The sequence below is a fragment of the Podarcis cretensis genome (assembly GCF_951804945.1).
Source record: "Podarcis cretensis genome assembly, chromosome: 10".
NCBI classification, from domain to species: domain Eukaryota; kingdom Metazoa; phylum Chordata; class Lepidosauria; order Squamata; family Lacertidae; genus Podarcis; species Podarcis cretensis.
Window position 1 is genome coordinate 44,923,880 of NC_137179.1, and position 21,615 is coordinate 44,945,494.

General features: G+C 41.0%; 1 protein-coding gene across 2 annotated transcripts in view; it reads right to left on the reverse strand.

The window, feature by feature from the left end:
- The window catches only part of TRHDE (thyrotropin releasing hormone degrading enzyme), a 201,101-nt gene that overhangs the window by 53,018 nt on the left and 126,468 nt on the right, over positions 1-21,615 (reverse strand). For both annotated transcript variants that reach the window (XM_079993791.1, XM_079993790.1), the window contains 2 exons: positions 5,046-5,111; positions 3,679-3,866 (listed from right to left, as the gene is read on the reverse strand). In XM_079993791.1, the coding sequence (XP_079849917.1) occupies positions 3,679-3,866; positions 5,046-5,111 (254 nt within the window). The remainder of the gene's footprint in view (positions 1-3,678; positions 3,867-5,045; positions 5,112-21,615) is intronic.

Here is a 21,615-nt window from a genome sequence, read left to right on the forward strand (position 1 = left end):
AGAAACAAAGGAGAGAGAGAAAATGAACCAGGACCAAATACTGAGGATGACATTGGCATTGCTAAGTTTAATTGGGACATTTTCTACCATGTAGAAATCTTCATAATCATAGATAAGCTATGAGATAACCAAACCTGCCCTTGTGAAGACTAATCTACCAAATATCTACCTCCCACATTCTTATTTTTGCATTTCATTAATGAGGTGCGGTGACAGCTGACTGAAGTGACACTGCCACATAAATCAAATCAGAGGATTGCCACTACTTAGCCAGCACTACCAGATCATCTAGCAGCAGGCAGGGATGGGGGAAAAACATTATTTCTGAATTATTGTGGGCTTTAACACTGTTTTATTATCTTCGTTATATTCTACATTTGGTTTCTGTGCACTGCTCTGTTATTCTCTGACTAAAACACTTTATAAATGCTAAAATAAAATAAAACAGGAGAAACTCATGGTTTTATTACAAATGAATTAGCAAGGTGCTCACCAAGTAATGGAAATGTACATGGAAACACATCCTATAGGTTTTGCATGCACAAGGTCCCAGATGGAAACTCAACATCTCTCAGTAGGGCTGAGGATGCTCCCTGTCAGAACCCTGAAAAGTCATGGCCAGTCAATATAGACAATGCGCTACATGGACATATGGTATGACTATGTTCCTAGTGGTACCTATGTAATCAGGAGGTCTTTTTGCTTGAACTGAAAACCCTTCTCCTCCATTTTGGACCAAACATACCTTCTGCTCCAAAGTGGCAATTAACCCCAGCAGGGGAAGCGTCCGTTGCCCCTCTCCAATGCCCCACGTAGTCACATCTCTTTCTGGATTAAGCCCACCCCTCCCTATTTTGCTCAACCTAGTATAAGGGGCGGGGACGCAGGTGGCGCTGTGGGTTAAAGCCTCAGCGCCTAGGACTTGCCGATCGAAAGGTCGGCGGTTCGAATCCCTGCGGCGGGGTGCGCTCCCGCTGCTCGGTCCCAGCGCCTGCCAACCTAGCAGTTCGAAAGCACCTCCGGGTGCAAGTAGATAAATAGGGACCGCTTACCAGCGGGAAGGTAAACGGCGTTTCCGTGTGCGGCTCTGGCTCGCCAGAGCAGCGATGTCACGCTGGCCACATGACCCGGAAGTGTCTCCAGACAGCGCTGGCCCCTGGCCTCTTAAGTGAGATGGGCGCACAACCCCAGAGTCTGTCAAGACTGGCCTGTACGGGCAGGGGTACCTTTACCTTTACCTTAGTATAAGGGGCACAGTTTACAGGCCATCTGTAGGCACAGGCTGTGCAGCTGTGATGTTACAGAAGCCTCCAAGTGCCAGGCTTCAGGGAATCCAACCCCGCTCCCTCACAGCAGGCTGCCAGTAATGGAAATACAAGAAGCTCTTACCAAGGTAAGGTAAAGGTAAAGGTACCCCTGCCCGTACGGGCCAGTCTTGACAGACTCTAGGGTTGTGCGCTCATCTCACTCTAGAGGCCGGGAGCCAGCGCTGTCCGCAGACACTTCCGGGTCACGTGGCCAGCGTGACAAAGCTGCTCTGGCGAACTGGCATCAGAGCAGCACACAGAAACGCCGTTTACCTTCCCGCTATAAAGCAGTACCTATTTATCTACTTGCACTTAAGGGTGCTTTCGAACTGCTAGGTGGGCAGGAGCTGGGACCGAACGACGGGAGCTCACCCTGCCGCGAGGATTCGAACCGGCGACCATGCGATCGGCAAGTCCTAGGCGCTGAGGTTTTACCCACAGCGCCACCTGCGTCCCATCTTACCAAGGTATTTTATTCAATATTCACAGAGAGAGACACAGGATGCTGTCTCTAGGATAATGGTGTTGATCCAAGTAATATCCTCCCCCACTTTACTCTCAGTCAACAGCAGCTCCACCCCTTATACAGTGGCTGCGTGAGGCCCTTTGTCTATTCGCTTTCTGTTTTCCCACTTTCACTGCCTTCCTGGTCCTAAGAGAAGGGGGGTCAGGAATGCTTTCTAATGATAACGTGTCAGCCAGCTGTTCTGGCTCCCTCTTCTTCTTCTTCCATTATCTCCCAGCTTTGTCCTTCTGTCTCAGAGTCATGACCTTCTGCCAACCACCGTTGTAAATCTTTACTGTCCTCCTCCTCCATGGAAGGTTCAGAAGGAGGGGGGCGGCCTCCACCATTCTCCTCAGTCCAGTCTCTGAGACCAAATCACCGTTTATTGAAATGACCCATTCAACTATTGGAAGAGCTGCTGGGATACTGCAGGATGTTCTGAAACATCCATACATCTCAACAGTAAACAACCTACACAAGGAGCCTATCAACAGAACAGGGTTTGTGCGCTCTTGATAAAGTTGTAGAGCTTGGAGAGATGTTCAGGGCTCAGATTCTGCTTCTTGCACTTCCTTTGGTGGCTGACATCATTATTAGCTATGGAGAGGTCCTTTGCATTCACCCATTCATAAATTTGTAATGGCACATGTGTCAGAAGATACAGGGAGGTCATGAAGGTTGAATTTAGAGTAACTCGCAAGTGGTGCCTCGCAAGACGAAAAGAATCCATTCCGCGAGTCTCTTCGTCTAGCGGTTTTTTCGTCTTGCGAAGCAAGCCCATTGGCGGATTAGCGCTATTAGCGGTTTAGCGGCTTTTAGTGGCTTATCGGTTTAGCGGATAAGCGGCTTAGCGGCTTAGAAAAAGGGGGGGAAAGGGAAAAAAACCCACAAGAACTCGCAAGACATTTTCATCTTGCGAAGCAAGCCCATAGGAAATTCGTTTGCGAAGCACCTCCAAAACGGAAAACTCTTTCGTCTAGCGAGTTTTCCGTCTTGTGAGGCATTCGTCTTGTGGGGCACCACTGTAGATGAAACCCTTCTGCTAATTCAGGCATAGGCAAACTCGGCCCTCCAGCTGTTTTGGGACTATAACTCCCACCATCCCTGACCACTGGGTCCTGCTAGCTAGGGATGATGGGAGTTGTAGTCCCAAAACAGCTGGAGGGCCGAGTTTGCTTATGTCTGTGCTAATTTGTGTACTTACTTGTACTTACAGGAAATCCTATTTCAGCCAAGTACTTTAAATAGGAGTGACATGACAAGATAGGAATAAGGTCAATAATATCCAACAAGCTTGCCTGCATCCTTTTGTTTCTAATAAAATGCTTAAGCGCTCTATTTAATGGACCTAGTCTTGTTTATCACTTACATATTGCTGCTGAATAGAGTATGAGCTCAAGACTGCAAAATCAAGAAAACTTTCCCATTCATATGTAATCTATGTTTAACTATTCTTTCTTTAAATCCTAGCCCGTTGGCATAGTGAACAAAAGGATAAGGTGACGGGGATAAGTTAGAAGTACCTGTTTCTGAGAACAGTATTCTGCAGCTTCTGAGAATAGTATTCTATTCTCAGAAGCTTTAATATGTGCAAAAATGTTCTGGAGTATAGACTTCCATCTGGATGTGCATTTTACTTCTATACCTGTATCTCTCTTAATAGACATGCAGCAGATCAAAAGCAAAAATAGTGTTCTGATTTAACTTATTTAAGGAATGTGGCTTAATCACAGGAATGCCATACTGTGCTATCAATTCTTTAGTTATAATTTTTCATTTAACAAGTTTTGTGAGAATACATTATCGCAACACAATGACATCAAAATAAGGTAAAGCATAATTCTTTTAACAATAAATGTTGAGTACCTGTTGTTTCCAAGGCCACGGTCTTTGGTTTTAACATCAAGGTCATAAATAAAGTGTTCTTGGGAGATTCCTACAATATTTTCTGCAGTTTCATTTCCCTTGATGGTGATAACAGGATAACCCATCTGCAGTGTCCACTGATCCATTACTTCTTGGATATTCACAAATTTCCCAACCTTCTTCAGTGCCTTCAAAACAAAAATATGATAAAATTTCATTCAATATATTCAGGGAGTACTGCCAGTATTATGTTACCTTTCAGGGCGGGCGGGGGGGGGGGGGAGAATAGAGGACTACTACTCTTTGCTTCACTTCAAAAAACAACCATTCACAAAATAACATAGGGTATTCATGTCTGGGGTAGGAACCTCTGCTTCTTCAGATGTTGCTGGACTACAATCCCGATTATACCTGGCATTGGCCACCCTGGATGGGGCCAATGGAATCTGCCAAGCCACAGGTTCCCCAGTCCTACAACAGAGGCTAGCCCATTGCTAGCAACATATTAAAAGGAACTAGACAGAAAGTGGACACAGGACTGTAATTTGACAATTTTAATTACCAAATTTATACAAAGAATTTAAACCTTAGTCATGGTGGAACCCGGAGCTGCCTTCACTGCAGTTAAAATGGTGCTGACGTAATGTTTAAATGGCACTAGACAACTGTTCTCCAGAAAAGGGAGGAACTAGAGGAGGAAGTACATAATATTGCATTCTTTTTCTGATCCAAGAGAATTCAAATCTTGTGTCTGCCCTGCTCAAACGATGCGTGTTTTGCAAACCCTTTCATCTCAATGAAGTATGGCCCCTTCTTTAGCAATGAGCATTTAGAGACATATTCCCTGCCACAGCATTTAGAGACATATTCCCTGGTTCATCTAGTCATGTGGGACTAGAGCTGTATTGGGGCAAAAGTATATCCATGGAAAGAGCATTTTGTTTCCCATGCCCCTTTGCACATTATTCAATATGATTTTAATCTGTCTTTCTGTTTGTGAAGCAACAGCTAGCACATACATGCTCTTTTCCATCATGACTGACATTACAGTTATTTGGCTGCCCAGAATACTTATAGTTGACTGCACCAAATCATAAACAGCTTCTCGTTTAGTCCATTACACTTCTATGTTGCTTCCTGCTTCCCTTCAGTTCATCTCAAAGGAGCTGATATCTGGATCCATTTGTTTTGATTATCCATTTCTAGATACTCTGTCTTTCACGTTCCATAAATTTTTATTTAAGGATTTTCCAAAATGATATACAGCCACGCAAATAAAACACTCATTAACAGGAATATGAGTTTCAGGATGGGATATTTACTCCTCAGGTTAACCCAAGTTCCCTGAAAACTTTAAACTGTATTACCTCTGACAACGTGTTCCATAGGTCCTTTCTGGCAGCATTGCCATACTTGTGAATGGTTAGATAATCCTACAAAACATATGTAAACGAGTCGTTATTGTAAAAAAAAAAAAGCAAACTTATTCCAAGTCAAACTATGGTGCTCTATTAATACAACAATTAAGTATATTCTCATACACAAATCATATACATGTATCTTATAAGTTACAACAATAAGTTACAACAATATTATTTCCTAATTTGGGGCTGTGCCCCTGTTCACTCCACTCGCCAATCCCCTCAGCCATCCCCTCCATATTAACTCCCTAGAGAAGTGGTGGCCAAACTTGGCCCTCCAGCTGTTTTGGGACTACAATTCCCATCATCCCTGACCACTGGTCCTGTTGCATAGGGGTGCTGGGAGTTGTAGTCCAAAAACAGCTGGAGGGCCAAGTTTGGCCACCACTGCCCTAGAGCTTCCCCTTACCACTTCATAAAACTACTATGCACCCTTTTCACCTTCTGCACAGAAGCCACTACAATCTCTTCTACCCTCTTTCCCCTGCCTCCTCTTTCTTCCTTTTTTCAACTTTCCCTTGCACGCAGACACCCCCCCCCCACACACAAACATTAGTTTGTTCAGTTAGAAAAGGTTAAGTTGATGGATGTTGTACATATATGGGTGTTTGCTTGTCAGTCAAATACTACATTGAATCTGGAACTTCATGTTGAAGACAACACATGGTATTAAGAGTGAAATACAATATGTAAACAAAGGCAGGGATAAACAACTTTCAAAACTATAATTCGATGAACGAACTTTTTGCTCTCAAATTAATTCTCAAACTTTTAAATTTTCAGACTTTTTAAAATGAAAAATAAATAAATTACAGTTTCTGCAGCAGTTTCCAACTCTGGGAAACTTTCCAAAGATAGGTGCTACTTATTATTTCAGCAGACTGTTTTGTGGTTTGTGTCAAGAAACCACAGACTCTGGTTGATAGCTAAATCTGTTATTAAACATTTTTAAAAGGAACAGTCTATTCAAGACTTATGTCTATTAAGGTTTTATGGTCTTGCAATTTGATTCTGCAGAATTTTTTATGCTATCAAACCAAGTGCACAAATTTTAGTTTGAAACTTCTCTTAAAGAAGTGGGTTTCATCTCACAGAACAGAAGCTTCTTATGTGCAAGGGTTCTACTAAATGCTAAGGCAATTGTTAGATCAGCAAGTGTCTTTCAATGAATGTAATTAAGGTTTCTGACAATGTAAGTTCAATATTGATTTCTTTTGTCCTTTTCATTCCTAAGTTTTATCTCCCTACCTACACCATACTAGGGCTAGGATTACATTTTATAGATCCAGCTTCGTTTTGTTCAGTGTTCTGGAGTTCCATAAAGCATATTAAATTGGATATAGAGCAAGAGATTTTCTACTTGATCTAAGCATAAAATGTGAATACATTAAAATGCATTTTATTTACCAGGTAAAAAGCAGGATTCCCATACATGTGAATGTTCACCACCTTCACTTAAGAAAAGCAGTAGAAGGCAAGCCCTAATTTCAAGCAAAATCATTAAAAATTGTGCTGACTGTGTTTTCTGCATGGTATGTGCATGAACTAGGTATTTCAATGGTAATTAGTGTTTGGGGAGCAAACATCCTGATGCACAAATTGGAAGCACTCATGACACATTTAGCTTTAGTTCTGTGAACTCGCTGTACAAGAAGCAGAAACTCCCATATAATCACAGCTTAGAAAAGTTAAATGAGAACACTGACTCACTTTAACCACAATGCATAGTTTTTTAAATGTCATGAAAATAAGCCTTAGAAAAGATAGCAGAATATATGCTCCTCCAACATACTGTGCTAATATCTAAAAATAAACAACTCAATGGTTTCTCCGGGTGAACTGATAATTTTTATAATAAAAACACCCACAGTAAGCATATAAACAAGATGGGTTATCTAAGTCAGCCCCACTTATAAGAGGGTACGACTGGTTTTGTTTCCACGTTAGTTGCTATAACCAGTAGATGCATATGTTGGAAGGGTTTTCAATATTTGCCTTTCTCAACTGCACATTCTAAGCTTCACATGGAAAATTCTATGCTCAGAAGATCACTGCTAGCGATGATATATTGTGACCCAGTTCCAGCATATGCAATTAGGGGATAACTTAAAAATGTATCCATGCTAATGCTAAATGTTACATTAGAATCAGCCCTCAGTGTCAAAGGAAGAAAGACCAAGATCTTGAAATGTATGAGGAACTTTTCAAATCCCAACAGACCACAATGGTTGTCAGGAATTTATGAAGTTCAGTCTTAAAGCTAATTTGACTGCTATGCTGCCATGACTGATAGAAGAAGAGTATTTCACTTCTGTCATTGATGTTCTCCTGATGTTGGCATGATCTTGAGTTGTATATTGGCCATGTTTTACTGTACACAACAGGTGTGAAGCACCTCCAACATTTACGCCAACAAGTCAATGCATGTTTCTTAACAGTCTACATTAGCCACTACATCAGCTGCTACCGTTTCTTTTAATTCTTCCTACAGAACATTCGTAGGAAGAAGAAAATGTTTTTTTCTTTGGTATTTGTTTTATATACCATGGAAGCTTGAATTTTCCTTTTAATTTCCAAATATGCCATTTTAGTAAAAAATAATAATATGTAGAGCTTATATAAAGAGAAAATAATGACACTTGAAATGAACTGCAAGTTACAAACTCATGATACACAGCACTATTCATTATATTTTGGTGTTTTTGTTTGTTTGTTTTTTGTTTTTTTGCACTATTCAACTGCTCTAGGGCTAGATTGATTTTGTTCCACACACTGCCTTTAACAATCAAGTGGCTTGTAAAATTAGCAACTGTAGAACTGTGCCTCTTGCAATGCCAGGTTCTGCTGGGCAATCCACAGGGAGATTATAATGAACACAGTACAAATTCCTCCTCCCAAAAATTCTAGCTCAAGTACCTTGCTGTGAGAAACAGCAAGGAAATATAATGGAATCCCCCAAATCCCATCTTTGTGGAAAGACTATGAGCCAACACAAGCCAACATTTTTGCACACACTCTACCACAATCTTTTTCATATTCTAGGTCTTAAACATGTTTTCACATTACATTTAACAGTTCTTCCAGGAAGTCCATTAATACCACAAAACATTCAAAAGTACATCTCAATCCATTTTATATAAAAATGAAGAACATGCAGAAAGGCTGTATTTACTATACAATGCCATAATTAAAATAATAAACTATACAACTAAAGAATTAGAAAGGTTAACTTTTTCTACTCCCCACAGAGAGAGCTGCTGTAAATTGAGGATAGGTTCTCCAAAGTGGGTAATCACTGAGATAATTTCTTTTAAAATTGTAAATAAATAAACCAACAGACAGGTAAATTCTTTTTCAGTTGTTAAAATCCAGGACACCCATGGATCTAGAAAGCTCTTATTTTTGCATATCCAATAAATTTATCTAGTTTTTGTTTTTTTACCTTTATTAATGAACTCCTGGGGGAGGGCAGGAAGGAGAATTCCTCATGACAATTTGATCTTCCAAGCTTCCCAAACAATGCTGTTGATAAAGTGACTAAGTTAGAGATCAATTTGTTGCCCATGTACTTATGGAAGGTCTTTACAATGGAAGAGGAGTGGAGGTGAATTTTGCAAATTTGCAGCCTCTTGCACACACAAACACCCATCATGCTCTGGAGAGCATCCTAACTCTCCAGAACCAATTTTTGTGGGGTGCTGCTGCAAGTAAGTGGAAGAATTGGCACAAATAATTTCACCCTTCTTCTGTTAGCAAAGCCATCCACTAGATCAAAAAAGGGCTTCACATAGGCACAAGGCAACCACCAGATTCCATCCTAAAGAGAGAATTTTATCTTCTTACACCTGCCAGAACAAAATGTTCAAGGTTTCCTTAGAAAATGACTTCCTCAGTGATTACCTATTTTAGGGAATCTGTCCTCAATTTAAAGACAGCTCTCACCTGGCCTGCATACAGACATATTTGGGATTGCCAAACCTCCTTCTTTAGCTCAGTTGTAATGGCTTTTATTCACCCAAAATGAAGCCATTAAGTAATTTTTCCATGCTTTCAGTTTTTTTGCTCGAAGACTTATAATGACACTACTTGAAATAAAATATTGATTCTAAGTAGAATACTTATTTTAGTGGTTGTAATCCTGCCAAAGAAGCATAATTTCAGCTTTCCACACACTTAATATCTTGCTTAATGGTTAAAAAACACAAACCAACTATTATTTCTCTCCTCAATCTGACACAGATTCAAAACAATTATAATTACCATGTATTTCCAAAACATGATTTGAGTCAATTGAGTACGTTTCGGAGTTAACCATATCAGGGTGGCTTTAAACAGCTTGAGTTTTTACCATCATTAATTTTAAACTAATTTCCAAATGCAATATAGTTCCATACTCTTGAAGTTCATGTTGAATCTCTCCAGAATAGTTCTTCTGGCCATCTTTAAGTAATGCAGATTTGACACATTGCTTAATTGTATTATGATGGGGTCAGCTAAACATCTAACAGGGGAACGCCTATCACTTTTCACTTGTTAATTGAACAACTGTCCCATTCAAAGAGGCAACTGCTCCCAATTGTGATATAATCCCTCAATTATTTTAATGAATGTCCCAAGCCCACCCTTGTAACCTCTTAATAACCAGGGTTACATTTACGAAACATTGAACAGCTGCCTAATATTATCAGAGACCAGTCCATTAGGTAAGAATCCAAATAGGACATTGCTAATATTTATCTACATATCTTCTCCATTTACACATAAAAGGGAGAAAAGGATATGTTTAATATTTTATATGAAAATGGATACATTATCCCCCGCCGCCGCTATATTAATTCCTGGGACTCGGCTACTTCAAGTGCCAAAATGGTTCACTTCTGATACCACAGTCAATCTGGGAGAAATGTTATTGGTGTGGGGAGAGGGGCTCAGTACTCCCTATCCATATATTCATGTAAAAATTAAGTCCTCTTCACTTTATACTTGAATGGGGCAGAAATATGGAGAGCAAATGTTGGTGTCCCCATCACATCTAGTTTAGCCCTAAAGCCTCATTTTTTGTGAATCTTTTGTGGTGCTAATATTCCAGAAATGTTGTTTTAAAATTGTCAGTATATTTATATCTACTATAATGGGATAGTAGGTTGCAGTAAATGGAAATGGAAAGTAGAAATAGCAATAAATGGAAAGAACTACTACACTGTAGGACATCCATTTAAACTTTTATCTCCTCAAAGGACTTTCCTGCCACTTACTTATTACTCTTTCCAAGATTTAATTGTGCCTCACAACTTATCCCCACCCATCCTGCCTTCTCAATGTCAAGACTGATTCCTCAAAGGCTGATCTGAGATGACAGACCACATAATTCTAAGTGAATGAGTAGCAAAACAAAGTAACTTGTTGTGAGGTGGCTTGACAACTCAGTTCAGGGAGTACATTTGTGTCTGAATGCAGAAAGGCTGATGCAAAAATAAAATTGGCAAACTACTAGGAGAATAATAAGTCAAGCAGAGAGCAATTATTTTAACTTATCTTTTGAGGCACGCATGCACACACTAATGTCTTCATCCACCTGCCAGGCCAGCTGTCAATCGTATCCTATCCCCTCAAGAGACCATTCTGGAAAATCCAGCTTTCTACAACATAAGGATACCTCAAATGTAGCCATAATTTTCATAAATGGGCCCTATTTCATGCAGAAGACCCTATGTTGTGACCCAATTCACCAGAAGCGAATTTAAGCTATTTAAGCTGATTACAATTAAAGACACTTTAGAAAGCTGAAGCAGGGGAAAGAAACCTTAGCTTAGCTGAATATATAAATAAACTGGAGAGATGGATCTTGTTCTTCATAGTTTAACTTCATCATGGTTCTGTTATTATAACATAATTGTATTTTGTCCTTTCTCCAAGGAGCTTAGAGCAATATTGCTTGTATTAAGAGATTCCAGGGGGGAATGTTAGATGAAGACACGGTGAACCTAGGTTTCCCAAACTGAAACTGAACTGCTAGCCACTGCAACCTCTGGCTCTGTTTAAATTCAAAGCATCTGAGTTCAGAAAGCAAAAAGACGTGTGAGTATATTCTCCACAGACTCGGTTACATTTCTGGACATCATTCTCTCTTCCTCAAAGAACAGCCCTTTGAACCACATGGCAAACCACAATCCAAAAATGGTTGCTTTGTAGTGTGCTGAAAGCAAAAACAGAAAGCCATGCACAGTTGACCTTCTGTAGGCCAAACTAAAAGTGGCAACATTCAGATGTGTATTTATATTTCTTAACATCATTAGTCAATTTATAAAAGCACCTCACAGTGACCTACAAGTAATAGTAAGACATTCAATAAAGAATACAATATATGTAAACGATATAATTGAAAATAATCACAATGAGGAATAGCAAAACCACAATCCCTCCATATTCCAACAACACATGACCCTCAAATGAAAAAAGAAAACATCACCAACTGTTGCAAATGAAAAGGGGAATTAACAGTCAAATGCCTGGGAGAAAAGACTTTGCCTAGCACTGAACATTCCATAGACTAAGTGCTGAGACGGAAAAGGATGTTTCCTTGTTACCAAACTTCAAACAACCGTAGGAGCAACTGTGTGGCTTTGAAAGGGTAAGTGGTAGGCGTGAAGGCCCCAGTCTGGATTGCGAACCTGATGGGGCAGAAGAGAGTTTAACCTGGTTGCCTGTGTCAGTGGTTTTAATAAGGATTAGAACACCATCCCTACAATATGCACTGAAAGGAAGGCTCTAACTCAAGCCAATAGAACCTTTCTTTTCAGCAAGATAGATAGCAGCTGTAGGGCCCCTATACTAGATAGGGACAAGTAGTGGAGATATATATTTTTTATATATATAAAGCCTGCCTACCCCACCAGGGTCCAGATCTGAGCTTAGTTCACTGCATCTGCCAATTACACTAAAAAAAAAAAAAAATCCTCTACAAATACAGTTCAGGGAATTGCTAATTGCATGAATTGTGTGACATTCAGTTTGACTCCCACACTGTAGCCATAACAGACACACCTGCAAACCAGCCTCCCACAAGAGAAACAAAGAATGTGTATTTGATGGTTTCTCTTCACACATAGCATTATTTCTCTTAAAGAATTGCCAAAGGTATGAATTTGACGACTTCTTTTTATAGAAGTACAATATACCTAGACTATAGATGAAATGATTAGGATTATGTTGGCATGAGAAGTATTCAATAATATTTTAATCTAATGGGATTTTGCATGTTACTCTTTTGTTTTTATGACACATGCAAGGCATTTTTATCTAATAGGGTAAGATAAAAATACGATAATCACCGTCTTTTTCTATAACCACTTTACTATGTTTTATTGTAGCAGTTCTTATTAATGTATCACGTTTATAAAATATGGAGCCTACAACAAAACCAAGATAATACAAATTTTCCAACACATTAACCTATTGGGATTGGCATTTAAAAATGGCTGCATTGAACTAAAGACTAACAACATCGTTTGAAGATCACAAAATGTCTGCATTGTGCCTCTATCTTTCACACATCCCTAGACATAAAAAATAAAACTGCAAAAGCTTGTCAAATTATAGTCGGTCTCTGAAGAAAATTAAAATGCTTAAATTATCTGGAAAGTATGTTACCTGAATACTGAGGCAGATGGCTTGAATATTTGAAGAGAAAACAGAATAAAATCTCCTAAAGGTTTCTGACAGATGTTTGTAGCAACAGTGTTTCTGAATAAGTTTACAAGTCCTTTTTAAAGTGTGTGCTTGTGCTTAGGAAAAACCTGTCCACTCATACTGAAGAAGGCCTTTATCCCTTTGCTATGTTCACTCTCAATTCTACCTGACTCTTCATCGAAACAAGATGATATAAGGTAAAGGTAAAGGGACCCCTAACCATTAGGTCCAGTCGCAGCCGACTCTGGGGTTGCGGCGCTCATCTCGCTTTATTGGCCGAGGGAGCCAATAATATGTGGCCAGCATGACTAAGCCGCTTCTGGCGAACCAGAGCAGCGCATGGAAATGCCATTTACCTTCCCGCTGGAGCGGTACCTATTTATCTACTTGCACTTCATGCTTTCGAACTGCTAGGTTGGCAGGAGCAGGGACCAAGAAATGGGAGCTCACCCCGTCGTGGGGATTCGAACCGCCGACTTTCTGATCGGCAAGTCCTAGTTTCTGTGGTTTAACCCATAGTGCCACCCGCGTCCCTTTTTAAACAAAATGATAGATCATATCAAAATTAGGTTTCAAGTGAATTCATATGTTTTAAAGCACAAGGAAAATATCAGAATTATGTAAATTATAAAAATGATTCAACTTCCTATTTTTCCCCTCTGCACAGATCAACTTGGATCAGTGAATTCACTCCATATTCAAAGTGTTTCCAGATGTTACTCCAAACAAGGACAGTAGCTGTTAATCCAACCCAGCCAGGCCCAAAGTACCAGTGGAATTTAAAAATCCCAGGTCAACCAGGATTAACGAAAACACATATGACAGCCGTGGTGGAAGTATTTGGCTCTATCTAACATTTGTCTACAGGGAAGCTTATTGTCGGTCAGAGAGTCTTTTCATAAGGCAAATAAATTGCATGGATTATGCCCTGGCTGATAAAATATTTGACGTACAGAGAAAGGCCTCCTTAGGTGATAAAAATGATGGGAAATATCTTGTTAACAAAAAGGCAGGCCTTTTTTGGTGACTCATCAGCTGATGAGTCAATACTATTGACTGTGTTTACCAGTGACTAATTTTTAAGGATACTAATGATGTTCCCCCTTTACGCGAATAACAGGGATACTGAAAGGATTATATGTCTACCTCTTAGAAACACAGTTATGTCTTGCCTGGTAATTCAGAATGGGTCAGGATGATTTTACTCTTAAGTACGTTTGTCAGAGGGCGCTTAGGATGATGGATACAAGAGAGCTTGGAGGAAAACTGAAAAGCAGGGGCAGGGTCCCATTTTTCCTTGAGGCTTCCTTCCCCCCCCCCCCAATGTTAATGGGGGGGTTGAACTGAAGAAAACAAACTCCAAAGAAAAATGTTGTCTGTTTGGATGAGTAAAACGATTTTAACAGTTTTTATTTGGGAATATACAGCATTAGAGAATGATAATTCTTGTACATACAGCATTAGAGAATGATCATAGAATCATAGAATTGGAAGAGACCACAAGGGCCATCGAGTCCAACTTCCTGCCAAGCAGGAAACACCATCAGAGCACTCCTGACATATGGTTGTCAAGCCTCTGCTTAAAGACCTCCAAAGAAGGAGACTCCACCACACTCCTTGGCAGCAAATTCCACTGTCGAATAGCTCTTACTGTCAGGAAATTCTTCCTAATGTTTAGGTGGAATCTTTTTTCTTGTAGTTTGGAACCATTACTCCGTGTCCGCTTCTCTGGAGCAGCAGAAAACAACCTTTCTCCCTCCTCTATGTGACATCCTTTTATATATTTGAACATGGCTATCATATCACCCCTTAACCTCCTCTTCTCCAGGCTAAACATGCCCAGCTCCCTTAGCCGTTCTTCATAAGGCATCATTTCCAGGCCTTTGACCATTTTGGTTTCCCTCCTCTGGACACGTTCCAGTTTGTCAGTGTCCTTCTTGAACTGTGGTGCCCAGAACTGGACACAGTACTCCAGGTGAGGTCTGACCAGAGCAGAATACAGTGGCACTATGATGATTCTTGCATATGCAGTACAACACTCAAAACTGCACCTAGAAGGTGGTGCCATCTTTAGGAGAAGAGCATAAAGGATCTTTGTTGTTTGCTGCTTGCCTTTTTCTGAGAAGCCTCAGGGTAGTTTGGAGATACTACATATGTTGCTTCTGTGGTCTCTGACCTGGCAGATCCATTATGGTTAACCTTTTTACCTCTATCCTCAAATGACTTGTGATATGAGCACTCTGCTACAGACTAACAAACAAGCAGCTTATTGCCCTGCCTTGTAGGAGGATAAAAAGGTCAGAAGGTCATAGGACAGAATCTACAGCAGACTAGTTGCATGTAAAATCAGAAAGTATGGTTGAAAACTGAGCTCTAGCCAAGACCCACAGAAGGAAGTGGAATACAAGTTGGTATATTTGCAATTCTGCATGTACAAAACTATTTTTAAATGTCATTAATATGCCACATGGCACAATTGTGTATTATAACTAAGTTATACGTGTTGCAACTTTTATGTTGTTCAAGGGGGAGCAAGATTTGGGTTTGATAAGAAACTTGTTGTTGTTTAGTCGTGTCCGACTCTTCATGACCCCATGGACCAGAGCACGCCAGCCTTCCACTGCCTCCCGCAGTTTAGTCAAACTCATGCTGGTAGCTTCGAGAAAACTATCCAACCATCTCATCCTCTGTCGTCCCCTTCTCCTTCTCTTTCCCAACTTCAGGGTCTTTTCCAGGGAGTCTGCTCTTCTCATCAGGTGGCCAAAGTATTGGAGTCTCAGCTTCAGGATCTGTCCTTCCAGTGAGAACTCAGGGCTGATTTCCTTAAGAATGGATAGGTTTGATCTTCTTGCAGTCCATGGGACTCTCAAGAGTCTCCTCCAGCACCATAATTCAAAAGCATCAATTCTTTGGTGATCAGCCTTCTTTATGGTCCAGCTTTCACTTCCATACATCACTACTGGGAAAACCATAGCTTGCTCTCCCCACCCCACCCCAATAACTGTTAGGAGAAACCTTTTCTTTCCCCCTATGCTTCACAGGTTTCAGAAAATTTCACATCTCTAAGATCCAAGTTTCCACTCAGACCCAAATGTGCAGGTGTCTAGGGCAGGCTCCCTCAACCTCAGCCCTCCAGATGTTTTGAGACTACAATTCCCATCATCCTTGACCACTGGTCCTGCTAGCTAGGGAGCATGGGAGTTGTAGACCAAAAACATCTGGAGGGCCGAGGTTGAGGAAGCCTGGTCTAGGGGATGGAGCTGGCAGGGCATTCATGTTGATAATGGGCCCATAATGAATGTATAAGGGATGAGCACTCGAACCCTCTTCCCAACATGAATGCCTTCCAGCTCCATTCCCAAGATACCTGACGAGTCATGTGTCTGAAGGAGAAACCTATGTAAGTACAGGTATATGCATATAAAACTCCTCTTAACGATTGGGAGCTCTGCACTATCAGGTACTCTCACTGATCTTAGCGTCTTATTTCACAACTGAACTGAATATGCCAAGGTTTGGGGACTGGGACTGGGATGGGTATTAATGTTAGGGGCATGACCAGTGCACCAGCCCTACTTGCTTCTGTCACGACTGAAAATTGGCCGCTGTTTCTTTAACGCTTAAAAAGCTGGTCAGCATGAGTCAGCGGCCTGCGCCCTATATATAGAGTGAGAAATGTTAGTTTGTTGTTGGGCTGGTTGGTTGGTTGGTTGGTTAGTTAGTTAGTTAGTGAAAGCTGGTAGTGTTGATGTATGTACAGTTGGTCAGTCGCTTTTGCAGAAAGACTTTTAAGAATAAAAAGCAGAAAGTACTCTGCAAGGATACTTTTCTTGTGGACTCTTTTAGGCCGACAAGGGTCCAAGGATCCGGCTGAGGCGACAAAGGGAGGTCAGAACCTTTTTTGTTTTTCAAAAACACTGACAGCTTCTTCACAGTTCTCTGGATGTGCACAGGCAAAAGTCTGAAAGGGGCTGCAGTAGGCATATTGTTAAGCTAGATGCTTCAGATATCCTGAGAACAACTTACCGTATTTTTTGCTCTATAAGACTCACTTTTTACCTCCTAAAAAGTAAGGGGAAATGTGTGTGCATCTTATGGAGCGAATGCAGGCTGCGCAGCTATCCCAGAAGCCAGAACAGCAAGAGGGATTGCTGCTTTCACCGCGCAGCGATCCTTCTTGCTGTTCTGGCTTCTGAGATTCAGATTTTTTTTTCTTGTTTTCCTCCTCCAAAAACTAGGTGCGTCTTGTGGTCTGGTGCGTCTTATAGAGCGAAAAATACGGTATTTGTTGTTGTTCATCATATTAGGGTTTTCTTTCTGGCTGCATCTATTAGCCTTGGGAGTATAAAAAAATAAACATAACCCTAGCAACAAATAATATTCACCCCACCACTAATATTTTGCAATAGAAACTTTAAAAAGACCAGGCTATAACATGAGAATTGTGGTCTTCTGGATCAACTTGGTATTCTGAATCTACTGTGAGAAGAACGAACTGATTTGGCTGATAGGCACAAGGATAAGAAACGTTATGGGAAATGGAGGAAGAAGACCCACATGAACTTATGACATTGTTTAAGGTTCCCAGATAAGGATAAGGAAAAAATGAGCCCAAACAAGAAAGCAGCAATACAGCTCAATCAGAGCAGGCAAGTTGAAGGGCATTTAATTATTACAAGGAGAGGGCAGGTCAAACTTAGAATAAAAATATTACAAAACCAGGACTGGCTGAGCAGAGGCTTGCTTCCCTTGCAGTTGTTCACCGCACCATAAAATGCCTTATGGCATACTGTAAGATCACTAGGTTTATTCCATGCCTTTATTTTTTAAAAAAATGTTTCAAATTCAACAGTGAGTGCAATTAGAAGCAATAATAAAAAACACTTTGCTACCAGAAAGGCATATGTGCAATTAAATTATTATCCTCAAACAAGCAGCTTTAAGTACTAAAGCAAGAGAAATGATACTAGTATCTTATAATTCTTTCTTGAGCCAGCACTGATACATAAATTTGTTGAATTATAGTTTGGATAATTCTTTCCCTCTTTGCAATTTACAGTTGATAATACACTGTCAATTATTATTATTATTATTATTATTATTATTATTATTACTATTATTATTTTAAAAAACCACCTAAATGTGCCCAACTTAAAAATCAGTGTTAAGCTAGGGTGGCTATTTGTCCTACTTTTTTCATTAAAGTTTTTCTCTGCTTGAAGAGCAGTCTGGTCCAAGTCTGGTTTAAAGATAAAGAACCACTGAGGGAGAGAGCAAGGTGTCCATCAACAGGCTGCACCTGGAGAGCATGCTGAGCAGGCATGCAGGAAGTTTTCACCCCTACCTTGAGATGTACTGTATTTCTATTTATAATACAGTAATTCTTTCTGATTTTTTTAATCTATACCCATGAATTAGCACATGCATATTTTATGGAAACCTGTGTCCTATTTTTGTTGACATGCTACCTTTTGGTGAGGTAAAGTTATGTGGCCACCATATATTACACTTTTCTTAAATCTGAAACACATTGCCTTCAAAAAGATTAAATGTTGTAAATAAATAAATATAAATAAATAAATGCAATTCTTTCAGAAAGATGTCTTAAGTTTACCCCAAGTGATCCTCACAGGCACTGTGGGAGGGCTAAATTGGTACCTCATCCCACTCTGTCCTACTCCTCTGCCCTTGTCAAAACAAAATAAAAAATTCCTTCCAGTAGCACCTTAAAGACCAACTAAGTTAGTTCTTGGTATGAGCTTTCGTGTGCATGCACACTTCTTCAGATAGTGAAGTGTATCTGAAGAAGTGTGCATGCACACGAAAGCTCATACCAAGAACTAACTTAGTTGGTCTTTAAGGTGCTACTGGAAGGAATTTTTTTATTTTGTTTTGACTATGGCAGACCAACACGGCTACCTATCTGTAACTCTCCTCTGCCCTTGTTTCTCTCTCTGCACCTCACTGTCACTCCATCCACAAATATGTCTGACACAGTCTATGTGATCCCATATCCCACTTTCATGAACCAGTTGGAATTGTTTCAGCGTTTGGGGGCATGGCTACCTCTGGCCTTGTTCTGCATTCACCACCCCAGTTTTCCAAAAATTTCTCTTGTTGCTGTTTCCTTTCAATTACACAAGGCAAACAACAACAACAACAACAACGTCACACACAAAACAAATCCAGCACCTGAAAATGGCTATGGCTCAACTTACTCCTTAATACAGGAACTTTTCTTCCTAGTGCAATTTCTGGTTTTTCTCCCTCCCCTCTGCCCTCAGATGAATTAATGTGTACCTGAAAGAGCTAGAGATGGCTCGGATAAAGATAGCACCAGATTTGAAGAGGATTGGGGATGGGCAGTATAACATTAAAATCTTCCTCTGCAGATGATGTAGTAGGGCAGAGACAGTAACCTGACCTTCTACCAGGTGAGTCACTGCTGCTTACCACAAGGCAAGAGGGATGGGGTGAACCGGCGGCAACTTCAGCGAGGAGGAAATCCACCAGAAGGGACATCAAATTAGCTCAGTTGGTGTGTTCGTTCAACACTACCACACCCTCTGGGGAAGCAGCAGCGACTCACCAGCTGGTCTCAGGTAAGCACCTCGGTCCCACCATACTATCTGTTACTTGTCTTCCTCCTAAAATGTGCTAGTGCGTTCTTTGCTTACAAAGGTGGATTTAGGGGAGCATGACTGGTTCGCCTGCCCTGGGCACCAAGCTGAGAGGGCACCAGAACAATGATGTCAAATGGAAGGCAAGAGCGGGTGTGCCAAACGTCGGGTGCCGCTGAAATTTGAAAGCCCAAAGTCCACAACTGTTGCTTATAGCAGATCTCTAGAACTTGTGGGCTGCCAAGCTGAGTAAAGTCCATCTGCCCTTGCATTGTGCCCCCTTTTCGCAGTCCCATACTGATTGCAAAGAAGGGGTGCTTACTGGGCACTGTGGCCATAGGATGTAGATGGTTATTTGCAGGTTGTCTCGAGTTGTGGAGGCCTATCAAATAAAGGCATGCTGGTGGTCCGTTCTGAGCCCCACAGAGGTAATAAGTGAGGGAAATGTCTCTCTGTGTGTTTACTAATGAACATTATGGATTAGCAACCCTTCATTATGGCTACATTAACAGTTAAGTAATCAGTGAACACTGAAAACAGCAATGCACTAAGATCTGAACCAGGGCCCCAAACTGAGAAAAACACAGAATGTATCATTTATGAAGTCATACACATAGTGATTTAAATAAAATGTTTGCAGTTGTGAAGCTCTAAATTTGAGAGACCTGAAGGAAGTACCGTAGCTGTGTCTTCCCCTCAGAAACCAGCAACTCAACATCACAGAACATGCAGAGAAAAGACAGAGGAAGACTGTCAGTCAGAATAGATAGGTCAGCTCTGTTCAGGTGGTTCTTTGACAAGTTTCTTTGTAGGAAACGTAGTTGATGTAAGAGACTTTTAAGATATCATGCTAAACTATAGTTTGGTGGTACATGAATGAGTCTGGGGCTCATGAATTCTTCCTGCTCCTCTCCTCTTTTGCTGCAGGCATGAGGAGAATAGAAGCATTTGTTTCCATTTTCAACTAACCACTGTTTGTAATTATCTCTGAACTGGGACAAACTGTGGTTAATCTTAGCAATTGTTTTGGGAAAACAAGCAAACAGCAGATGTTTTCTAAAATTTGTATAGCTGTTTATCTCCTCAACATCTGATGGGAGGACATTCCACAAGGTGGGCACCACTACCAAGAAGGTCCTCTGCCTGGTTCTCTGTAACCTCACTTCTCTTAGTGTGGGAGCCACCAGAAGGCACTTGAAGCTAGATCTCAGTGCCCGGGCTGAACAATGTGGGCAGAGACACTCCTTCAGGTATACTGGGCCAAGGCCATTTAGGGCTTTAAATGTCAGCACCAACACTTTGACTTCTGCTCAGAAACGTACTAGGAGCCAGTGTAGATCCTGTAGGATAGGTGTTATATGGTTCTGTCAGCCGCTCCCAGTCACCAGTCTAGCTGCCAAATTCTCGATTAGTTGTAGCTTCCAAGTCAACTTCAAAGCTAGCCCCACATAGAGTACTTTGCAGTAGATGAAGCGGGGGATAACCAGTGCATGTACCACTATGGTGAAACAGTGTGTAAGCAGGTAGGGTCTCAACTAACGTACCAAATGAAACTGACAGACAGCTACCCTGGACACAGAAATGACCTGAGCCTCCATGGACAGCTGTGAGTACAAAATGACTCCAAGGCTGCATACCTAGTCCTTCAGGGGCATAGTTATCCCATTCAGGACCAGGAATCCCCCACCCGCCCACCCTCTATCCCTCAGAAACAGGACTTCTGACTTCTTGGGAGTCAACCTCAATCCATTAGGACCAGTGGTTCCCAATCTTTTTTTGGTCATGCCCCACCTAAGCATCTCTAAAATCCTGATGCCCTCCCCGTGGCATATAATTCCTATTATTCAAAAAGTGAACTCCTATTCACATGGAGGAAGCCCAAAAGGCCATTAACTGTTAATAACTCATTCTCAAATTGCTTCCCTTAAAAATCAAATTGCCCCTCTGTATGGTGTGTGCCCCACATTGGGAACCACGGCATTAAACATTATCCATCCTCCAATCGCCTCCAGACACTCACACAGGACATTCACTGTCTTCACTAGTTACAATATAAAGGAGAAGTAGAGCTGGGTATCATCCGCATACTGGCGAACACTCAGCCTGAACTCCCTGATATCTCTCCTAGCGGCTTCATATAGATGTTAAAAAGCATGGAGAGGTCAGAGCCCTGTGGCACCCCACAAGTAAGTGCCCTGGGGTCCGAA